Genomic DNA, 15,924 nt, shown 5'->3' with positions numbered 1-15,924 from the left:
AAATTTAAGATGGTACTAGTGCCATTCGTAGCAAATGTATAAAAAGCAGAATCTACCTCATTCCTTGTTTGCATGTTGATTCCCAGTTGGTGAGAGATTTAACAGGAGCAACTGAAACAGTGACTGTTGTAGCTGTCCTCCACACAGGTCCCCCAGAGGTTCCTGCTCCAACAGCAGTAGTGCCCTGATGAGATTGTGTTTGTGCTTGAGCTGATCCAGTCTCAGTCCATTGCGCTTATGTCAGCCAGCCCTGGCTTCAGTTTAACATGTCAGGTTAATGTGCCTGTGATAGCTCCAGAGCAGATAGGCATCCCAAACAGCCATCCTTGTGTAAGGGTGATATAACCTCTGGCAAGAACTGTTAATGTTAGTAACTGGTTTTTGCTATTGCAGTTATGCGATTATTGTAGTCACAATACTGAATGTACATAGATGAACTGTAATACAAAGATGCCATTTAACACTCCTCGGTTACTCCCCAGAGGAAAACTACCAATCAGCTAGAAATATTCTGTCCTGCAACCAAATATGGGAAAGAAGAACAGGACTTGCTGCAAATGGTCTTGGATGAAGTAAAAAAGGTCAGGGCAGTCCAGATGTCAAGGGACATCCTTTTTTAACAGGAGGCCAGAGGCAAGTAATCAAGGTATTCAGACTTTTTAAATGGTTCTGTTACTGGTTTTGCGTACAGTTATTTCCATGAATGGTGGTGAAGAAAAATCCCTTTGTGTATCAAGTTTTCATTTTTATTTTACCCTACTATTCTACTTATTACTAAAGGCAGACCTTGCTTATCCCCCACTAAAGTTTGTTAATAGTTACTAGGATTACTTTGTAAATTGTTAGAACATTAGTGCCTATGGACTGTTTTCACTTTAACCTTTGTAAAAAGAAAAAAAAAATAGCAGAACTGATGTGACTTACTGTTGGGTTTTTTTTGTTTGTTCTCTTGAAATTTGAATCTGTATAATGCCTATTAAATTATACTGGCCTTTAGAGAAAGGAACAATACTTTCCTTAGCTATTCAAATCTTAGAAATTGGAAGTTTAAATATGGAGTGAATAATATCTACGTAGTGTTCAGGCTTTTTAACTTAAAAATAGGAGGCTCTAAGTACTCCTGAATGGTGAAAGAATACAAAATACTATCAGATGGGCTTCTCACCTGCTTTTTTTCTTTTTTCTTTTTTAACCTTGTTCCAATTTTATATGAAATTACATGAGCTTCTTTATACTCAGTAGCAAAGCAGCTGTGCAGAAGGGGATGGGATGGACTTTTATAAAATTTGCACTCTTACTTTAAAACAGTGCTCATCCATTACCAGACAAGCCACTGCTAAAACCATTAATCTGTTTTGTTGTTTTCAAGGTTGCATGGAGCATCAACATAAGAGTATGAAATATAAATTGCTTTATTTAAAATCTCTCCATATTAAAGAATAACATGATGTAGGAATTTACTTGAATTTCAAGGAAGGGAAAAACCTCATCATCTTCAATATGCTAGTGGTTTGCAGTGAGAAAGCTGAAAGCTGGCCTGTAGTTTATATGTTCCATCAGAAACTGCTAGTGTTTGAAATAATAGGTATTTAATCTCTTTTTATTTAATGGATGTTTTATGTATAACTTCTATGCTCATATAGACTGAAACTTCAAGTAGATGGAAGAAAATATCTTGAGCCAACATTTTATGTTGCTGGTTTTGAAGAGGAAAATTTCACTAATATAATAACTTTATTACTAAAGTAAAATCAATGAGAACACATACCTAGAACAACTTCTTAGCAATTAACATCAATAGATTTCGGAATTCTGGAATAAATTTAGAGATTTCAGATTTTCCAAAATACAGCACTTAATCTATGTTGCCTTAAGATGCTGTTGTTGATACACCTTCCAAATAACAGATAGATGTATTTTAGTGAGAGTTTATTGGGGAAAAAGCCCCTTATATTGGGGGCAAATAATTAAACAAGAAATGTGTTCCGAGTATTTCTACTTAGATAGTTGCCAAGCTTTCGGAGTACTGCAACATGGTTTGAAGTCTGCTTATAGTTGCAGATACCTACCAAAAGACTTTCTAGAGGTATCTGTAGTTAGCCTTTTTAAATTCACTGTACAGCAGATGGCACTGGAAGAGCACATATGTGGGAGACCTCAGTGATACCGTAATTCTTACAGAAGACTAGTGAAGCTGTTGCAGTGGTGAGAGTTGTGATGAAATTCAGCAGCTAGTTTTAATGTACTCCAGGAAGGAATGCATGCTTAGCTGTTCTGTTTCAGCTCCTCTAGATGTAGACAGTGAATAATTTTACTCCTGCAAGTGTATGGATAAATCTTATATTAAGGCCTGTTTATAAAGGGCTTTTAAAATGCATGAATATGTAATGGAGAATTCTTGGTATTTCTTAAAGATGTGCTAAGAAGGAAACATATCTGGATCAACTCGGGTATTTGACTTAAGGATATTTTTGCTTTCTCCTCTCTTGGATAACAAAATCCTAAAGGATGTCACAACATTGAGTAGTTCTTATATGGAGGACTTGGTTACAGTCTTGCTCTGATCTGTTGGTGTCTACAGTTTACTTCAGTGGGCTTTGACCAGGACTGTATTCACGAGATTTTACTGTCTTTTCCTGGATGAATGAACTGGACTCCTGGATATGTGCAGGTTCTTTCTGTGACAGGTGCAGTTTATTTGGAATTCAAGCCTTATTCTTTATATGAAATATACTAAGAATACAAGTAGTGATTTATGCATTTGGATAGCTTTTTGCATGTGGATAGCTTTTTGCTTGATAAAGATATTGGCTACCAAGGTGGGCTGACCGATATAAAACAGTTGTGCTCAAGCATGCTCAGTGATCTCTCTCAAAGTACAAAATGTCAACTTTTTTCTGTGCTGCCATAGAGATTCATCTCTTTAGATTATTTTTAGATACTTGATTTTCAATTGTAAAAACACATTTTGATACAGAAAAGCTAGTATGTGATAAAAGTCTGTTCTTTGAAGTGGTTTGCTTAGTTCTTTAGTTATCGAGAAGCTAAAGAAATGTAGCTCCTTCAGCCAAATTTTAGCTAATTCTAATTCTTGTTAAGCACACCGATTTAAAAAAAATTAGTGAATCAGACAGTTTGGGGATCTATGCATTCAGCTATATGGTTGTGTTCTCTTTTAATTTCTCCCCAGTTCATTTGCTTTGTTTTGTGCTTGCTTCTATAGGGTTAGGAACTGCAAGCAGTATGATGTACATCTTACAAGGATGAAGGGAACATATTTGATAAGATGGGAACAATATCAGCTCATGGACATTAGTCGAAACCAGTTTGAGAACACTGTGGGTTTCACAAGTGGATCTAATGTGAGTGTTCTGAGGCTCCTGGGCAGAGTTAAATTTACCAAATGAGCAAATGCTCTGATTTACTCTGGTTAAGAATCACATAAAATGCTGAAGTTATCTTTTTCACTCATTTCATAGGTTCATTTTCTTACATATGATGAAAAGAGGGCTGTGAATTGGTAAGTTGTAAAAATTCAAATGATTTAGGAACAGAATGCCAATGAGGCATTTTGAGTCTACTTCTAATTGACATGTAGCTGTCCCATTTTCTGTATTTGTGGCTTTTTCCTATTTACTGTACCTTGTCAATTGTTCTGATACCTCAGACTTCAAGCATATAAAACCCTTGAAATGTTTAGTGCATTCTGCTCATGTTTTTTTTTCTCAGCGTTTTCATAATTCCTAATTCTTTCAAAAAATATGAAGCTCCTATTAAGCATAAGTATTTTAAAAAATGAAATTTGATGGTTCTGCATATATCTGTCTTAACAAACAAAAAAGTAGGATCTTGGTCTTTGAAAGAACATACCCATATCTCAGTTTACTCTTCAAATTTTTTTTAGAGAAATGAATTTTTCTAAGGTGTCAGACTTGTTAAAACTCAGCAATGCCAAAAATAAGCAGAGAATTTCTAATAAAATACTAGGGCTGTTTTTTAAGCTTTTAATGCTTGTTTATAGCAAGGGGTTATTCTTAAGTGTTTTTTTTACGGAAACAAGATTTTTGGTCATGTTTGCTTGAAAGTGCTGTGAAAGATGCGAAGTTTTTGCTGGTGTTGTGAGAATCACTTTATAGGCAGAGGACAAACCTGTAAGTCTCCCCCACTGAGAGAAAGGAAAGCAGAGACTTAGTACTATTTAGTTTGTTAATCATGAAAAGGAAGTGGGAAGAACTGAAGATATTCTAAAGATGGGTTTGGAGAACGTTGGAGGGTATGGCAAAGGCAAAACAGGTCCCTGAGGTATTGTGATGTGGATAGTGTGGGGAACTAGGAAACAAATCCATAGTAAATCAAGCTTTGGGATTCTGCTGCTTATGAGAATAATAATTTCCCTGCTCCTCCAGCAGCAGGGCTTCACTTAACAAATGTTTAAGGTATTTTGAAGTTCAAAATCCTTAGATTTTGAACAGTTCCTTGCACTGTTTTTTAGATAGCTTTGGATATGATCCTTTAGCTTTTGTGTTCTTGAGGAAGTTCTTCTTAGTGTTTATACCATGAAAGTAGGGCTGAATCAAAATAATGATCAATGAACTGCTGTTTGAATATAGTAATGATTATCTTTTCATTCTTTTGCACTATTTTTGTGCAGATATTTAAGAAAATCGTATTGTTTAGTTGATGCAACTGATTTCTGTTCATTGTCTGTTTTTCTCCGTTGCAAGTATTGTGATTTAATGGGAGAAAAGTGGGAAGAGCATGTGTAAGGGTTGTTCTGCCTCTCCCACAGTCCTCCAAACTGGAAAGATTTCTTGAAAGGTGATCTTAGTCTCCTCCAGCTTGCCATATTCAGCACAGAGCCAGGCTTCCTTTGCAGTTCATCCTGCTAACACACTATGTAATTGGAAGTACATGGAAAAATGGCTACTACTAAAGGCAGTCTCTGCTCCTTGGCAGCAACAAAAACAGCCAGGCGAATCTGACTCCCTCTTCTCTGCCCCTTCTTGTTCTTCCCTCTCTGCAGAGCTGCCTTGCTCTGGAAGCTTTAACTGACATGAAAGAAAAACAAGTCAAAAAGTCAAATTTGGGAGGGGAGAACAGGGAGCATGACTCTGGAGGACGCCAGGTGGGAGCAGTCACTGGAACTTGAGAAGATGTGTCTGGCAGAAGTGTTGGAGGAAGAAAGACGCTAGCACTAGGCAAGGAGTGCCTGTGGTCTGACCTCCTTCATGCCTAAAACAGAGTTTGGAAATCTTTCATCTCGCCTTTCATAGAAGTTTGGGAAGGGATTCCTATGATTTGCTCAAAATAAATGCTATTTTGCATTAACTCAACTCAAGGGCCCGACTCAACTCAATTTATTGGACTACAATTAATTTCCCTATAATTATGTGATTACTGTTCAATTTTCCTGTGCAAACAAAGTGTGACATTGTAAGACCATCTTGTTAGGACTAATCACAGTTTAACCTGTACGTATGGTTTCTGTTGGTCGTAATGGCTTCTGTACTTTTATCTTCTATAGTTATTTTTGTGTTTCTTTTACAAGATGCCTGCTGAAAAAGAGGGACGTTTCTGTGTTTGAAAACTTATACACATGCATTTTTGTGTGTGTGTGTATATATGTATACATATGTATATATGTATATATATGTATACACACGCACACACACACATATATGTGATATATATTATGTATAAACTAGGATTGTAAATGCAGAAAAAGACTGTTGAAGAACTTTAAGACAGATGAGTAGGTTCATATTTTTTTTTTTAAGCTTGATTGGTTTCCAAGTATATTTACTTTTGTATGATACCATTATTTAAGTACTACAATTTCTGTTTTGTTTGTGGGGGGGGAGCTTATGGATAACTTACACTATTTCTTTTGTGAAGTTAATTGGTTTTTATTTGTTTCCAGGAAATGGCTCTTGAAGTTAAATGAGGCTGGATAAAACACATAAATGAAGCAGAAGCTGCTCTGCATGTGTTAGGACTCTATCTCTAGAAGCACTGCTGATCAGCCAGACTTGGTAACTTGTCATAATGAAGAAAATTAGTCTCAAAACAATTCGCAAGTCCTTTAACTTAAATAAAAGCAAAGATGAAAGTGACTTTGTAGTGGTTCAGCAGCCATCATTAAGTGAATTTGGAAAAGATGACTCCTTGTTTGGCAGCTGCTATGGTAAAGATTTGGCTAGCTGTGAAGTCAATAGCGAAGATGAAAAAGGAGGCAAAAATAGATCAAAAAGTGAAAGCTTAATGGGTACGTTAAAAAGGAGGCTTTCAGCAAAACAAAAGCAGAAGGGCAAAGGCAGCACACCATCTGTAAGCTCTGCAGATGATGACACCTTTTCTTCCTCTTCTGCTCCAATAACCTTCAAAGATGTGCGAGCTCAAAGACCTCTAAGATCCACTTCCCTCCGTAATCACCATTATAGTCCAACTCCATGGCCCCTTCGACCTACAAATTCAGAAGAGACTTGTATCAAAATGGAAGTGAAAGTCAAGGCCTTGGTTCACTCCTCTAATCCAAGCCCAGCACTGAATGGTGTTCGAAAGGACTTCCATGACTTGCAGTCAGATAACGTGTTCCAGGAACAAAATAATGCATTAAAAAATACAGAATCTCAGAATGGGGACTTACATCTTCATATTGATGAACATGTGCCTGTAGTTATTGGATTAATGCCTCAGGACTACATTCAGTATACTGTGCCTTTAGATGAGGGAATGTATCCTTTGGAAGGATCACATAGTTACTGTCTGGATAGTTCCTCACCCATGGAAGTTTCAACTGTTTCGTCTCAAGTGGGGGGAAATGCTTTCCATGAAGAAGAGAGTCAAGTGGATCAGGATGTAGTTGTTGCACCAGATATCTTTGTGGACCAGGCGGTGAATGGTTTGTTGATTGGTACCACGGGAGTCATGTTGCAAAGCCCAAGAGTTAGTCACAGTGATGTCCCTCCACTCTCACCTTTGCTACCTCCAATGCAGAATAATCAAATCCAAAGGAACTTCAGTGGATTGAATGGCACAGATGGCCACATGGCTGAAAGTATGCGCTGCCATTTGAATTTTGATCCTAACACTGCCCCTGGAGTTGGAAGAGTTTATGATTCTGTACAGAACAGTGGTCCCATGGTTGTGACAAGTCTCACAGAAGAACTGAAAAAACTTGCGAAACAAGGATGGTACTGGGGCCCCATTACACGTTGGGAGGCAGAGGGAAAATTAGCAAATGTGCCTGATGGCTCATTTCTTGTTCGAGATAGTTCTGATGATCGTTACCTTTTAAGTTTGAGTTTTCGTTCCCATGGAAAAACGCTTCACACTAGAATTGAACATTCAAATGGTAGATTTAGCTTTTATGAACAACCAGATGTGGAGGGACATACATCTATAGTTGATTTAATTGAACATTCAATCAGGGACTCTGAAAATGGAGCTTTCTGCTATTCGAGATCCCGATTGCCTGGATCTGCAACTTATCCAGTGAGACTGACAAATCCAGTATCTCGATTTATGCAGGTGCGTTCCTTACAGTACCTGTGTCGTTTTGTAATACGTCAGTATACTAGAATAGACCTGATTCAGAAACTGCCTTTGCCAAACAAAATGAAGGATTATTTACAGGAAAAGCACTACTGAAAGCTTATGGGAATCTTGCATCTTGCACTTTGGGAACAACAACAACAACAAAAAGAGATTGAATTACAGTTTACAGATTTTCATTATTATCAAAATCTTTTGCTGCCATAACTATTTCATTTTTGTGTGTAAAAGAAAAGTAATGCATTTGGGTTTATGTTTGTTTGGGGGGGGTTGTGTATTTTGGGGGCTGATTTTTTTTTTTTTGAAAAGAATGATCTCAAGTTTATTTTTAGAAGTGTGAAATAGCTATCTTTCATCAATGTGCAGATTAATCACAATGTGAATGATCAAATTCTCCTTTAATTTCCCCCAAGTCCTTTGCTGCTATCCACTGTGATTTTTATGCATTGAAAGCACATTTCATGTGTATTCAACCATAAGTAAAAGTCAAATGAAACTTGTTGAATGGATTTTTTTTTTCTTTAAAATAGCCTATTGAAAAAGATGATCATGAAGAAAAACATATCGGTATTCTAAATTACAGAATTTACATATATGTTAAAAATGATTTTCTAGCATCTGAATTATAAATTTCTATAGAAATATGCCCTAATGTAGAACTTAGAGCTGTGTGATAAGAACATGGTTATGCAGCATATCTTTGGAAAAAACCTTTGTCATAAACCTTGTATTGTCTGTACACTATTTTGTGTTTGAGGAAGTTGGTTCGGCTTTCTTCTTGTCTCAGTATTTTGTCCTTCTAAAAATGGCCTTTAAAAAAAAATCTTTGAAAGTCGATGCATAGTACCTATATGGAAATTGCAGTATTGAGATCCTGAAAAACATTACATTTTAAAATCATGGCATCAGTTAAATGAACACCTACCAGGTCCTCTCTTTCCTGTCCTTCCCCTTCCTACATCCCCCTGAATAAAAAATTACTTGGATTTGTAGGATGACTCTAGGAATTCTTATTATGGGAACATAAGTTGACAAGCCATTTTAGAGATGTGGTAAAACTTCTAATAGCTTCCCTTCCTCCAGAATGATTTCTACAATATAGATTTAAACTATGTGGAATTTTAACATTTCCCCTTTTTCTGCATTTTTCACTTCTGAAATTCAATAATATACCAATGTCCTTTGAATCATTTTTTTTTCTTTTTTTCTTTTTTTGCTATTCTTTAGGGAGGGAGGAACAGGACTGATGATAATTTGGATGAAAGATGCTTAAAATGTATCTCTAAAGCTCCATTTTCATAGCCTTTGAAATTATGGTGGAAAAGGAGTTTGGATTTTAATATACATTGACCATAGAAAATGTTTGAGTTAACTGTTGTGGGGTATGTTTTGGCATGTGAAATATTGAATCAATTAAGTAAATGTTTCTGATATCTGTCAAAGATTCTGGCATTTAAAAAGCTTGAAGTTATTCTGACCTTCTTTAGGGAAAAAATGACTTTCAGTTGGGAGTACAGCTTCTCCATTGTAACATTTTCTTCATGCAAGGTTAATCCATGGCATTTTCCTGTTTTGTTTTTGTTTTGTTTTCCCCCATGGTCTATCGCTTCTATGAGTTATTCGTTGAAGAGGTCATGGCGAACTTGTGAGGGAGGCCTACTTTATCCCCCCCTACCCCTGCCCTAAAAATCTGTATTTGGGAATGTTATCTTCTCCATCATTGGTAGGAGTTGCTGGTCAGTAAAGATCAGCTGAGAAGGCGGCTGTTAATCTTTGATACAGCTTTCTTGTTTAGGTCATTTTTCTTCTCCTTGTTTAATCTAGCCTTTTGTCCCCTGAAGTGGGTCTTTAGTAATGAATACAGTATTGCTGCAAGGTGGTGCAGTAGCACTACATCTTGGGTTGCCTGAATTGATAGACTAAATTTATATTTTTTAATTTATTTTTTGACCATAATGTTTAACAAAAAAAGGAAGAAAAATCAAAGGTAGATAAAGGCTGCCTTTGGTTTTAAGGGATGGAGAATAAGGATTTCTTCTTTAGTCTGATAAAGTTTTAAACTTAAAAATCTAGAGCAATCTATATGCCTAATTTGTTGGCTCTGCCATCAAGATACATGTATGCAAGTGTGAATTCTGTTTCCTTTTTCCCCTCTACTAACTTTTTTTTCCCCCCCTCTGAATCGGGATTACTAACTTTATTCAAAAAAAGGCACAATAACTTATTGTATGGTACAGTGTTCTGATTCTGTCTGTGGGGAGTGGGGAAAGAGAATCATTTTTATGAATTTCAGACACATTCTTTTTAGAAGAAAACCTCTGGCATTTTCTTCACTTTAAAAATTCTTTCCCTGTGCAAGCTAGAGGGTCTATGCATTCTACCTAATCTTTGAAAGATTATAGTATGTTAAATATTTTCTCTGCCATTTAATACCACTATTGAATGCATTAAACATTTATATTATGCCACATGCGTTAATCTAGCAGTCATTGCATTGAAACGTAAATATTTGAAGCTATAATATCCCAGTTTTATTGCTGAATTGAACAGGTGTAAGAACACACGTGCTAAATTTCTTGCCCATGCTTTATAAATTTCAGTTTGCTCACTCATACATGTTGATGCTTTTTAAACTTTGGTTCAGCTATCAAGTTTTTGAATTGCTTTCCTCACTGTGTTCTTGATTTGTGAACTTAGTCAGATCAAGTTATCATTGTTACTTTTTGTTTTTCCACATAAAGCATCCACAAACAGAACACTTTCAAGTAGTTGAGGCCTAGGATGTGAGAACTGTATAGCACTTTCTTTCTAAATAAAAAATGTTGGCGATATTTCTACTAAACTCAGAATACTTTAAATCCACTAGTAAGTAAACACAAATACTTTTTACAAATTTCATTATTCAGAACCTCTCTCTCTTCTTTTTCTTTTTTTTTTTTCCTGAGATAACTCTCCGCTAGGAGAAGGAACACAGAAGAATGACTTTGAAAACATTAAGGATACTTACAATTTCTTATAATAAAGATTAATGCAAAAAAAAAAAATCACAGTAACATTAAGTTATGAGACAATTTAGAAGTATTCAGAGTAACCACAAAAATTGTGTTGACTTCTGCCTCAGAAAAATTAGAGGAACAAAGTGTCCTTGACAAATAGAAGGAAAATGATTGAGCGTATTTTGCATACCTTTAGAGGCAGACACACTAAGACTGAAAGCTAACTGACTATGATCCTTATAGAGTAGAAAAATGCCTATTTATTCAGCACAACAGTCTAAGGGTTCAAAAGTTATGCTTTTTATGCAACTGAATTGTGGAAAAATGTTTTGGAATATGAAACTTTGAAATAAAACTGGTGGGGKTTTTTTTGAGCTTATCAGTAACTTCAGTCATATTGGCTGTTTTACCAGTTACAAGGTGTTGTTTTACTCTTCTATTTAGATACAGAAAAATAAATTTGCACAATTTGCTCTTTTTTTTTTTTTTTTTTGCAAACTAGTGTTATAAACAACTGAAAGTGATTTGTATTCTTTGATCTATTTGAAGGATATAGCACTTACCCTGCTGTTGACACAGTTAATGCCATCTTTTTATCAGAATCTTTTTCTGTCAGAAGGATAAGAAATGCAATTATTAATTAAAATCTGTTGTCAAAGGAGCTTACTTTACATCTTCTTAAAGCCAATTTCTTTCTATGAATATTGACTGCTGGGCTAAGTGAAATATGTGCTGTTTTTCTTGTGATGCATCTCATCTATGTGAATACCAGAATTCTAAATTTAAAACAATATACCAGCAAGATATGGGCTGTGATTCTAATGAGAAATATTTCTCTGTTACTGAACTTTCAAATTCTGAAATAAGCTATGGATAAAAATGATTGCCTATTTAATTTGTTTTAATCTTTTTACAACTACAAAGAATAAAAATTACAGGCATTCTTTATAAATAAAAAATGGGCTAGGCAGAAGTTCATAAAGTGGGAAATATGGCATTGCTGTATCTAGAAAGTGTTCTAAATTCTACACAGAGATAAGGAAAAATTCTTAGAGAATTTTGTATGAATACATGTTGGCTTAAAGAATTTTTATAGTGATGATGGAGTGCCATGAAGGTAATACTTGCAATCCAGATTGCTGTAGTTTACACTTTTCTCTGTTTCAGACCTGGTGTGCGCTATTTGTACTAAGCACACCACAGAGTGAATTATCCAAAGTCCATTGATTTTAATGTGTTTTGGTTTGTAAACAAAATTATAGTAATTTCTTGCACATTTTTGAAAAATAATTGTATAAGGATTTATGTATCTGCTTCTGGATACAGTGTGTAAATAAAAGTTTCATTCACAAAAAGATTTGTGGAGTATTTCTATACCTTAATGAAGAACAAAAAAACAAAACAAAAGACTTTGTAGGATTTGGGCGTTTGACTTGTACATTTATATTTTATTGGTTATAATTAGAACTCTTACATTTCTTTTCCACCAAGCTATTTGTATATACTGATTATTTTCATTTCTGCTTTTCAAAGCAAGATGAAAGATTGCCAGAACATAGCTAGAATACAGTTTTTAGAAGGTCTGCACACATAATGTAAGTTAACTTTTTGGTAAGTTTTCTTGTATTTATTTTTTGTTTGCTTGTTTGCTTTAAAAAAGGGAAATTCATATCAGAGCAGTCTCTCTTTCCTCCAGATATACCTCAATGGTAACATACATTTTCTTGGGCTCCAAGCTAGCAAGTAGCTCTTATCTAGTTCCAAAATAAAAAGGAATATACAGTGTTGATCTTCATGTATTCACTTGATGCTACCCTAGATTCATTTTCAAGAGGAATGACATCTTAAACTTGGGGAATTCATACAAATAGGTGATCAAGGATAAACAGTTTATATGTTCCGAAACATGTACACAATTGTTCACATGTCTTCATCTACTCTTGACTTAGTAGACTGAGTATTCAAATTGCAGAGACTACCACTTGCTCCTTAGCTTTTAGTTGTAACCATGTAAAAGAAAATCCACAGTAGTAGCAAGTAATTATTGTCCACAGCTGACATGTACTTTGTTATGTATTTTGTAACTTAATTCCTAAAACAACGACCAAAAATAATTCATAGGTTTTGGTATTTAAGAAAAAATCGGTCTCTTTAATTATTGGACTGATATTAATTTAAGTACATGCCAATGCAATTGTTGAGTTAAAAACTCAGTATGATGTTTGGTTGTTACTTCAGTACATAGCTAAAGCTTGCTGGGATTTTGTGCTGTTAAGTCTGCATTAATGCTCTTCAAGTTCCGTAACTCCTGTAAATCTGCTGCCAAAGAAACCTATCCCCAAACGTTTCATTGATTAAATGGTGAAAGTTGGTAAGAGTTGATGTTACAGCTGTGTAGCTTGATCCAAAAGGATTTGAAATGTTCGCAGTCCAGATGCCTGTAATCCTAATTATTTCTACTTCACATTTCATCTGCTTCATAGCTGTGAGAGTAGAAGAGAAAAGCTAAGGCACTGTCACATACCAAAAGCTTGCTTTATATCTGATATGTAAAATTTGTACCAAGATACAAAGACAGGAGTTATGGGGGGTCGGGGGTGGTGAATTAAGTCATTCCTGCACTTAAGATCTCAGAGACTGCAAAGCTGTAAGTTCTAGTAGAAATTCTTAATGTTTAGGAAACAATGTTCTGTTACTGCCCTCCAACACATACACTTTGTTTGCAGTCTTTGCCTCAAATGTTTTCCTTTTTTCCTTTGCAAAGACTAAGGTTTGTCTCTTGCCACATTAATATGCACATCTTCGTCTTTTCTGATAAGGAAATTTCTGCTGTTTCCTGTCAAAGCTGCATAAAGCAGGAATAGGATATTGTAGGGAGTAGAAAAATTAAAAATTTCTTTTGGTTTTGAGGAATGACTTGGAAATAGGAAGAATTTTGTCACCTGAACCTGGAGTCCATGATTCTCTTAGACAACTTGCCAAGTGTTGTCACTAAACTCTACTGAATCACTTGAAATGCAAGCTTTGAAGACAGTGCTTCTTTTGAGGGTCTGAGGTGGTCAGGGCACCAGCCCATGCATGGGATTAAAAAAGTTTCTTACACAGAACGAGGAAAGAAAAGTAAATGAGACTTGTTTCACTCTCAGTAGGTCAGAATATGAGTTCAGATGCACAGGCAGGTCAGATATATGCTAGCTGTATGGTTCCTGACACTGGCTAATTGAGTGCCACTTGGGCAACTACGTGTTATGAAGGGAAGAGTTACCATATACTGAAAGGAAAAGGAGCTGTAGCAAAGGTATTGCAAGTTTTGTAAAACTTGGAAGCAACTGTGTCTGACGCTAAATGTATGTTCAGTCTTCATATGTTCTGCAAAACAAATTTTTTTGTCTAATTCTCCTAATTTTTATTCACAAAACTCTTCAGCTGCAGTTCTTCATATTTAAATGAATTGTTGCATTTATTGATGGAGGACTTGCTGAATTTTACATCATGAAAACATGAATAAATATGTGTGTGACTCTCCATCTTGCTAGAGATTCTAATTTTCATAGCTCTTTGATGCTCTGTGGCATTCTTCTTGGCAGAATCTTCTGCAATATGAGGAGCAGTAACCAGCCCCATGTTAAAATAACACATGGGTTGATGGATGGGGGCGATGAAATTATTTTCGCTAAACAGCGTGGTGAGTGTCAATACGGGCCAATTATTCATTGTCTTTCCCAAACAAGATCTAAGGGACATAAAGGAAAGCAGGAGGGACAGGTTCAAAACAAAAAAGAGGAGATGGTTCTTCATAGAGCACCTGGTAAGCTGAGAAGCTCCTTTTCACAAGATGTTTTATATGCTAAGAATGTGTGTGGGCAACAACATGGTAAATTCATGTATTAGAAATCCTTAAGTGCTGCTAAATACAAAGATATCCCCTTTTCCTCAGTATGGCTTGAAGGAAATACCACATACACTTTTCCTACTCTTGTTCCTAGAATCTAGTTCTAACTGATTAATACAGTTTTGGGCTATAGGGATCTTTGGTCTGACTCTGTGTCTGTTCCTATGATTTTAAATTGGATGAGAAATTGTAAATCTTGAAGTCCTTTCCTGTCTAACAGCTATTGCTGCTATATTTCAGGGTTGGTAGGAATTTTAAGGATGAGTGCATTCTTCGTCATCGTGGAAAGTGTTACTTCTTAATTTTCTTTAAAGAAACATTAAACAGAACAGTAAGTAATTTGGCATTTGCAAGGCAAAGGATTGCTCCCAGCTAGAGCAGCTAACATTTTTCATGAAGATCTTCTGCACTTTTTTTAGTGCAAAGCCAATGTTAAAATTAATTCAAGATCTGCTTCAGATTCATTCTAGCACTGAAAGCTTTGAAGAACATTTTATCTGAGAGAGATTTGTATTTGAACCAACATAAAATATTGGTGCAGTATAAATATTTCAGCACATAAGAATAGTTGAGATTTGCTCTTGCTCATGTTCTTTCTCCTGTGCATGCCAGAACACTACTTCCATGAGTGTACTTACCTGCACAGAAAATCATTGAAATCTCTATGTACCAGTTTATATCAGAAAAAAATCCTGCTTGCTCATTGATTAGAAGCATACTGGCATACTTATTTCATGTTATATTACAGGTTTTCTTTATGTTGCAGAGGTAATGAAATAGCCAGCGGGAAGGGAGGAAAAAATTCATCCTTCTGTTTTACTGTACATATATATAGAAATATGAAAAGAAGAAATACCACTAGAATGGTTCAAGACATGTTGGATAAAAATGAATACTAACACTATGCTACAGTTTTATTTTTTGCTTCAGTGTGGTTGAATTTGTTTCATGACCATATACTATCATGTAAATAATATTTAACCTTCATAATTTTATGTCTATATCTATTTGTTTTCTTTGAGGCAGTTTGTAGCTTGCTTCTGGAGATTTTTCAAAGATTATGTTRTTTTCAAAGACTCTGTTCCTATCATAAAACAGCTTTTTTGATTCTTACCTTTCTCTTAAAGATTAGATAGCTGTAGGAGAAAAATACTGATGCCTAATTTTTCTTTCCTGGATAGTCTTGGAAAAGTTAAAAAAAATATGCAGCTAATGAATGGATTAGTGCTTTTGCTCATTGCTTTATGAATCTCAGATATTTCCCAATGGAAATTTATAAATAGATTTTGATAATGAACAAAGGCAAGATGTATTTTAGTCCAAAAGTACTAATACTGAAGGGCATGTCAAATACTGTAAGTTTCTGTAACTTACTGTGGTAAGTTTGACCACAGATTTTTTTAAAGATGGTGGGAGGTAATTAAAAGAAATAAATGCATAATGAGTTATTTCCTAACTCTAAAAGGAGATTAGAAGGATCTA

The 15,924-nt window shown here is 35.4% G+C and overlaps 1 protein-coding gene across 4 annotated transcripts in view; it reads left to right on the top strand.

Moving 5' to 3' along the window:
- The window catches only part of SOCS6 (suppressor of cytokine signaling 6), a 28,001-nt gene extending 16,094 nt beyond the window's left edge, over positions 1 to 11,907 (top strand). The window contains exons 1-5 of one of the 4 annotated variants that reach the window (XM_026079282.1): positions 483 to 646; positions 2,582 to 2,687; positions 3,224 to 3,362; positions 3,480 to 3,520; positions 5,921 to 11,907. In XM_026079282.1, coding sequence (XP_025935067.1) covers positions 6,046 to 7,650 — 1,605 coding nt within the window. In that variant the 5' untranslated portion in view covers positions 483 to 646; positions 2,582 to 2,687; positions 3,224 to 3,362; positions 3,480 to 3,520; positions 5,921 to 6,045 and the 3' untranslated portion in view covers positions 7,651 to 11,907. Of the gene's footprint in view, positions 1 to 482; positions 647 to 2,513; positions 2,688 to 3,223; positions 3,363 to 3,479; positions 3,521 to 5,920 lie in introns of those variants that run through there. The other 3 variants (XM_026079283.1, XM_026079284.1, XM_026079285.1) reach the window with 3 other exon arrangements.
- Positions 11,908 to 15,924: the final 4,017 nt, after the last annotated feature.

This window comes from Apteryx rowi, unplaced genomic scaffold (genome assembly GCF_003343035.1).
Source record: "Apteryx rowi isolate R43461 unplaced genomic scaffold, aptRow1 scaffold_499, whole genome shotgun sequence".
NCBI classification, from domain to species: domain Eukaryota; kingdom Metazoa; phylum Chordata; class Aves; order Apterygiformes; family Apterygidae; genus Apteryx; species Apteryx rowi.
This window is presented reverse-complemented; position numbering and strand designations above follow the sequence as displayed.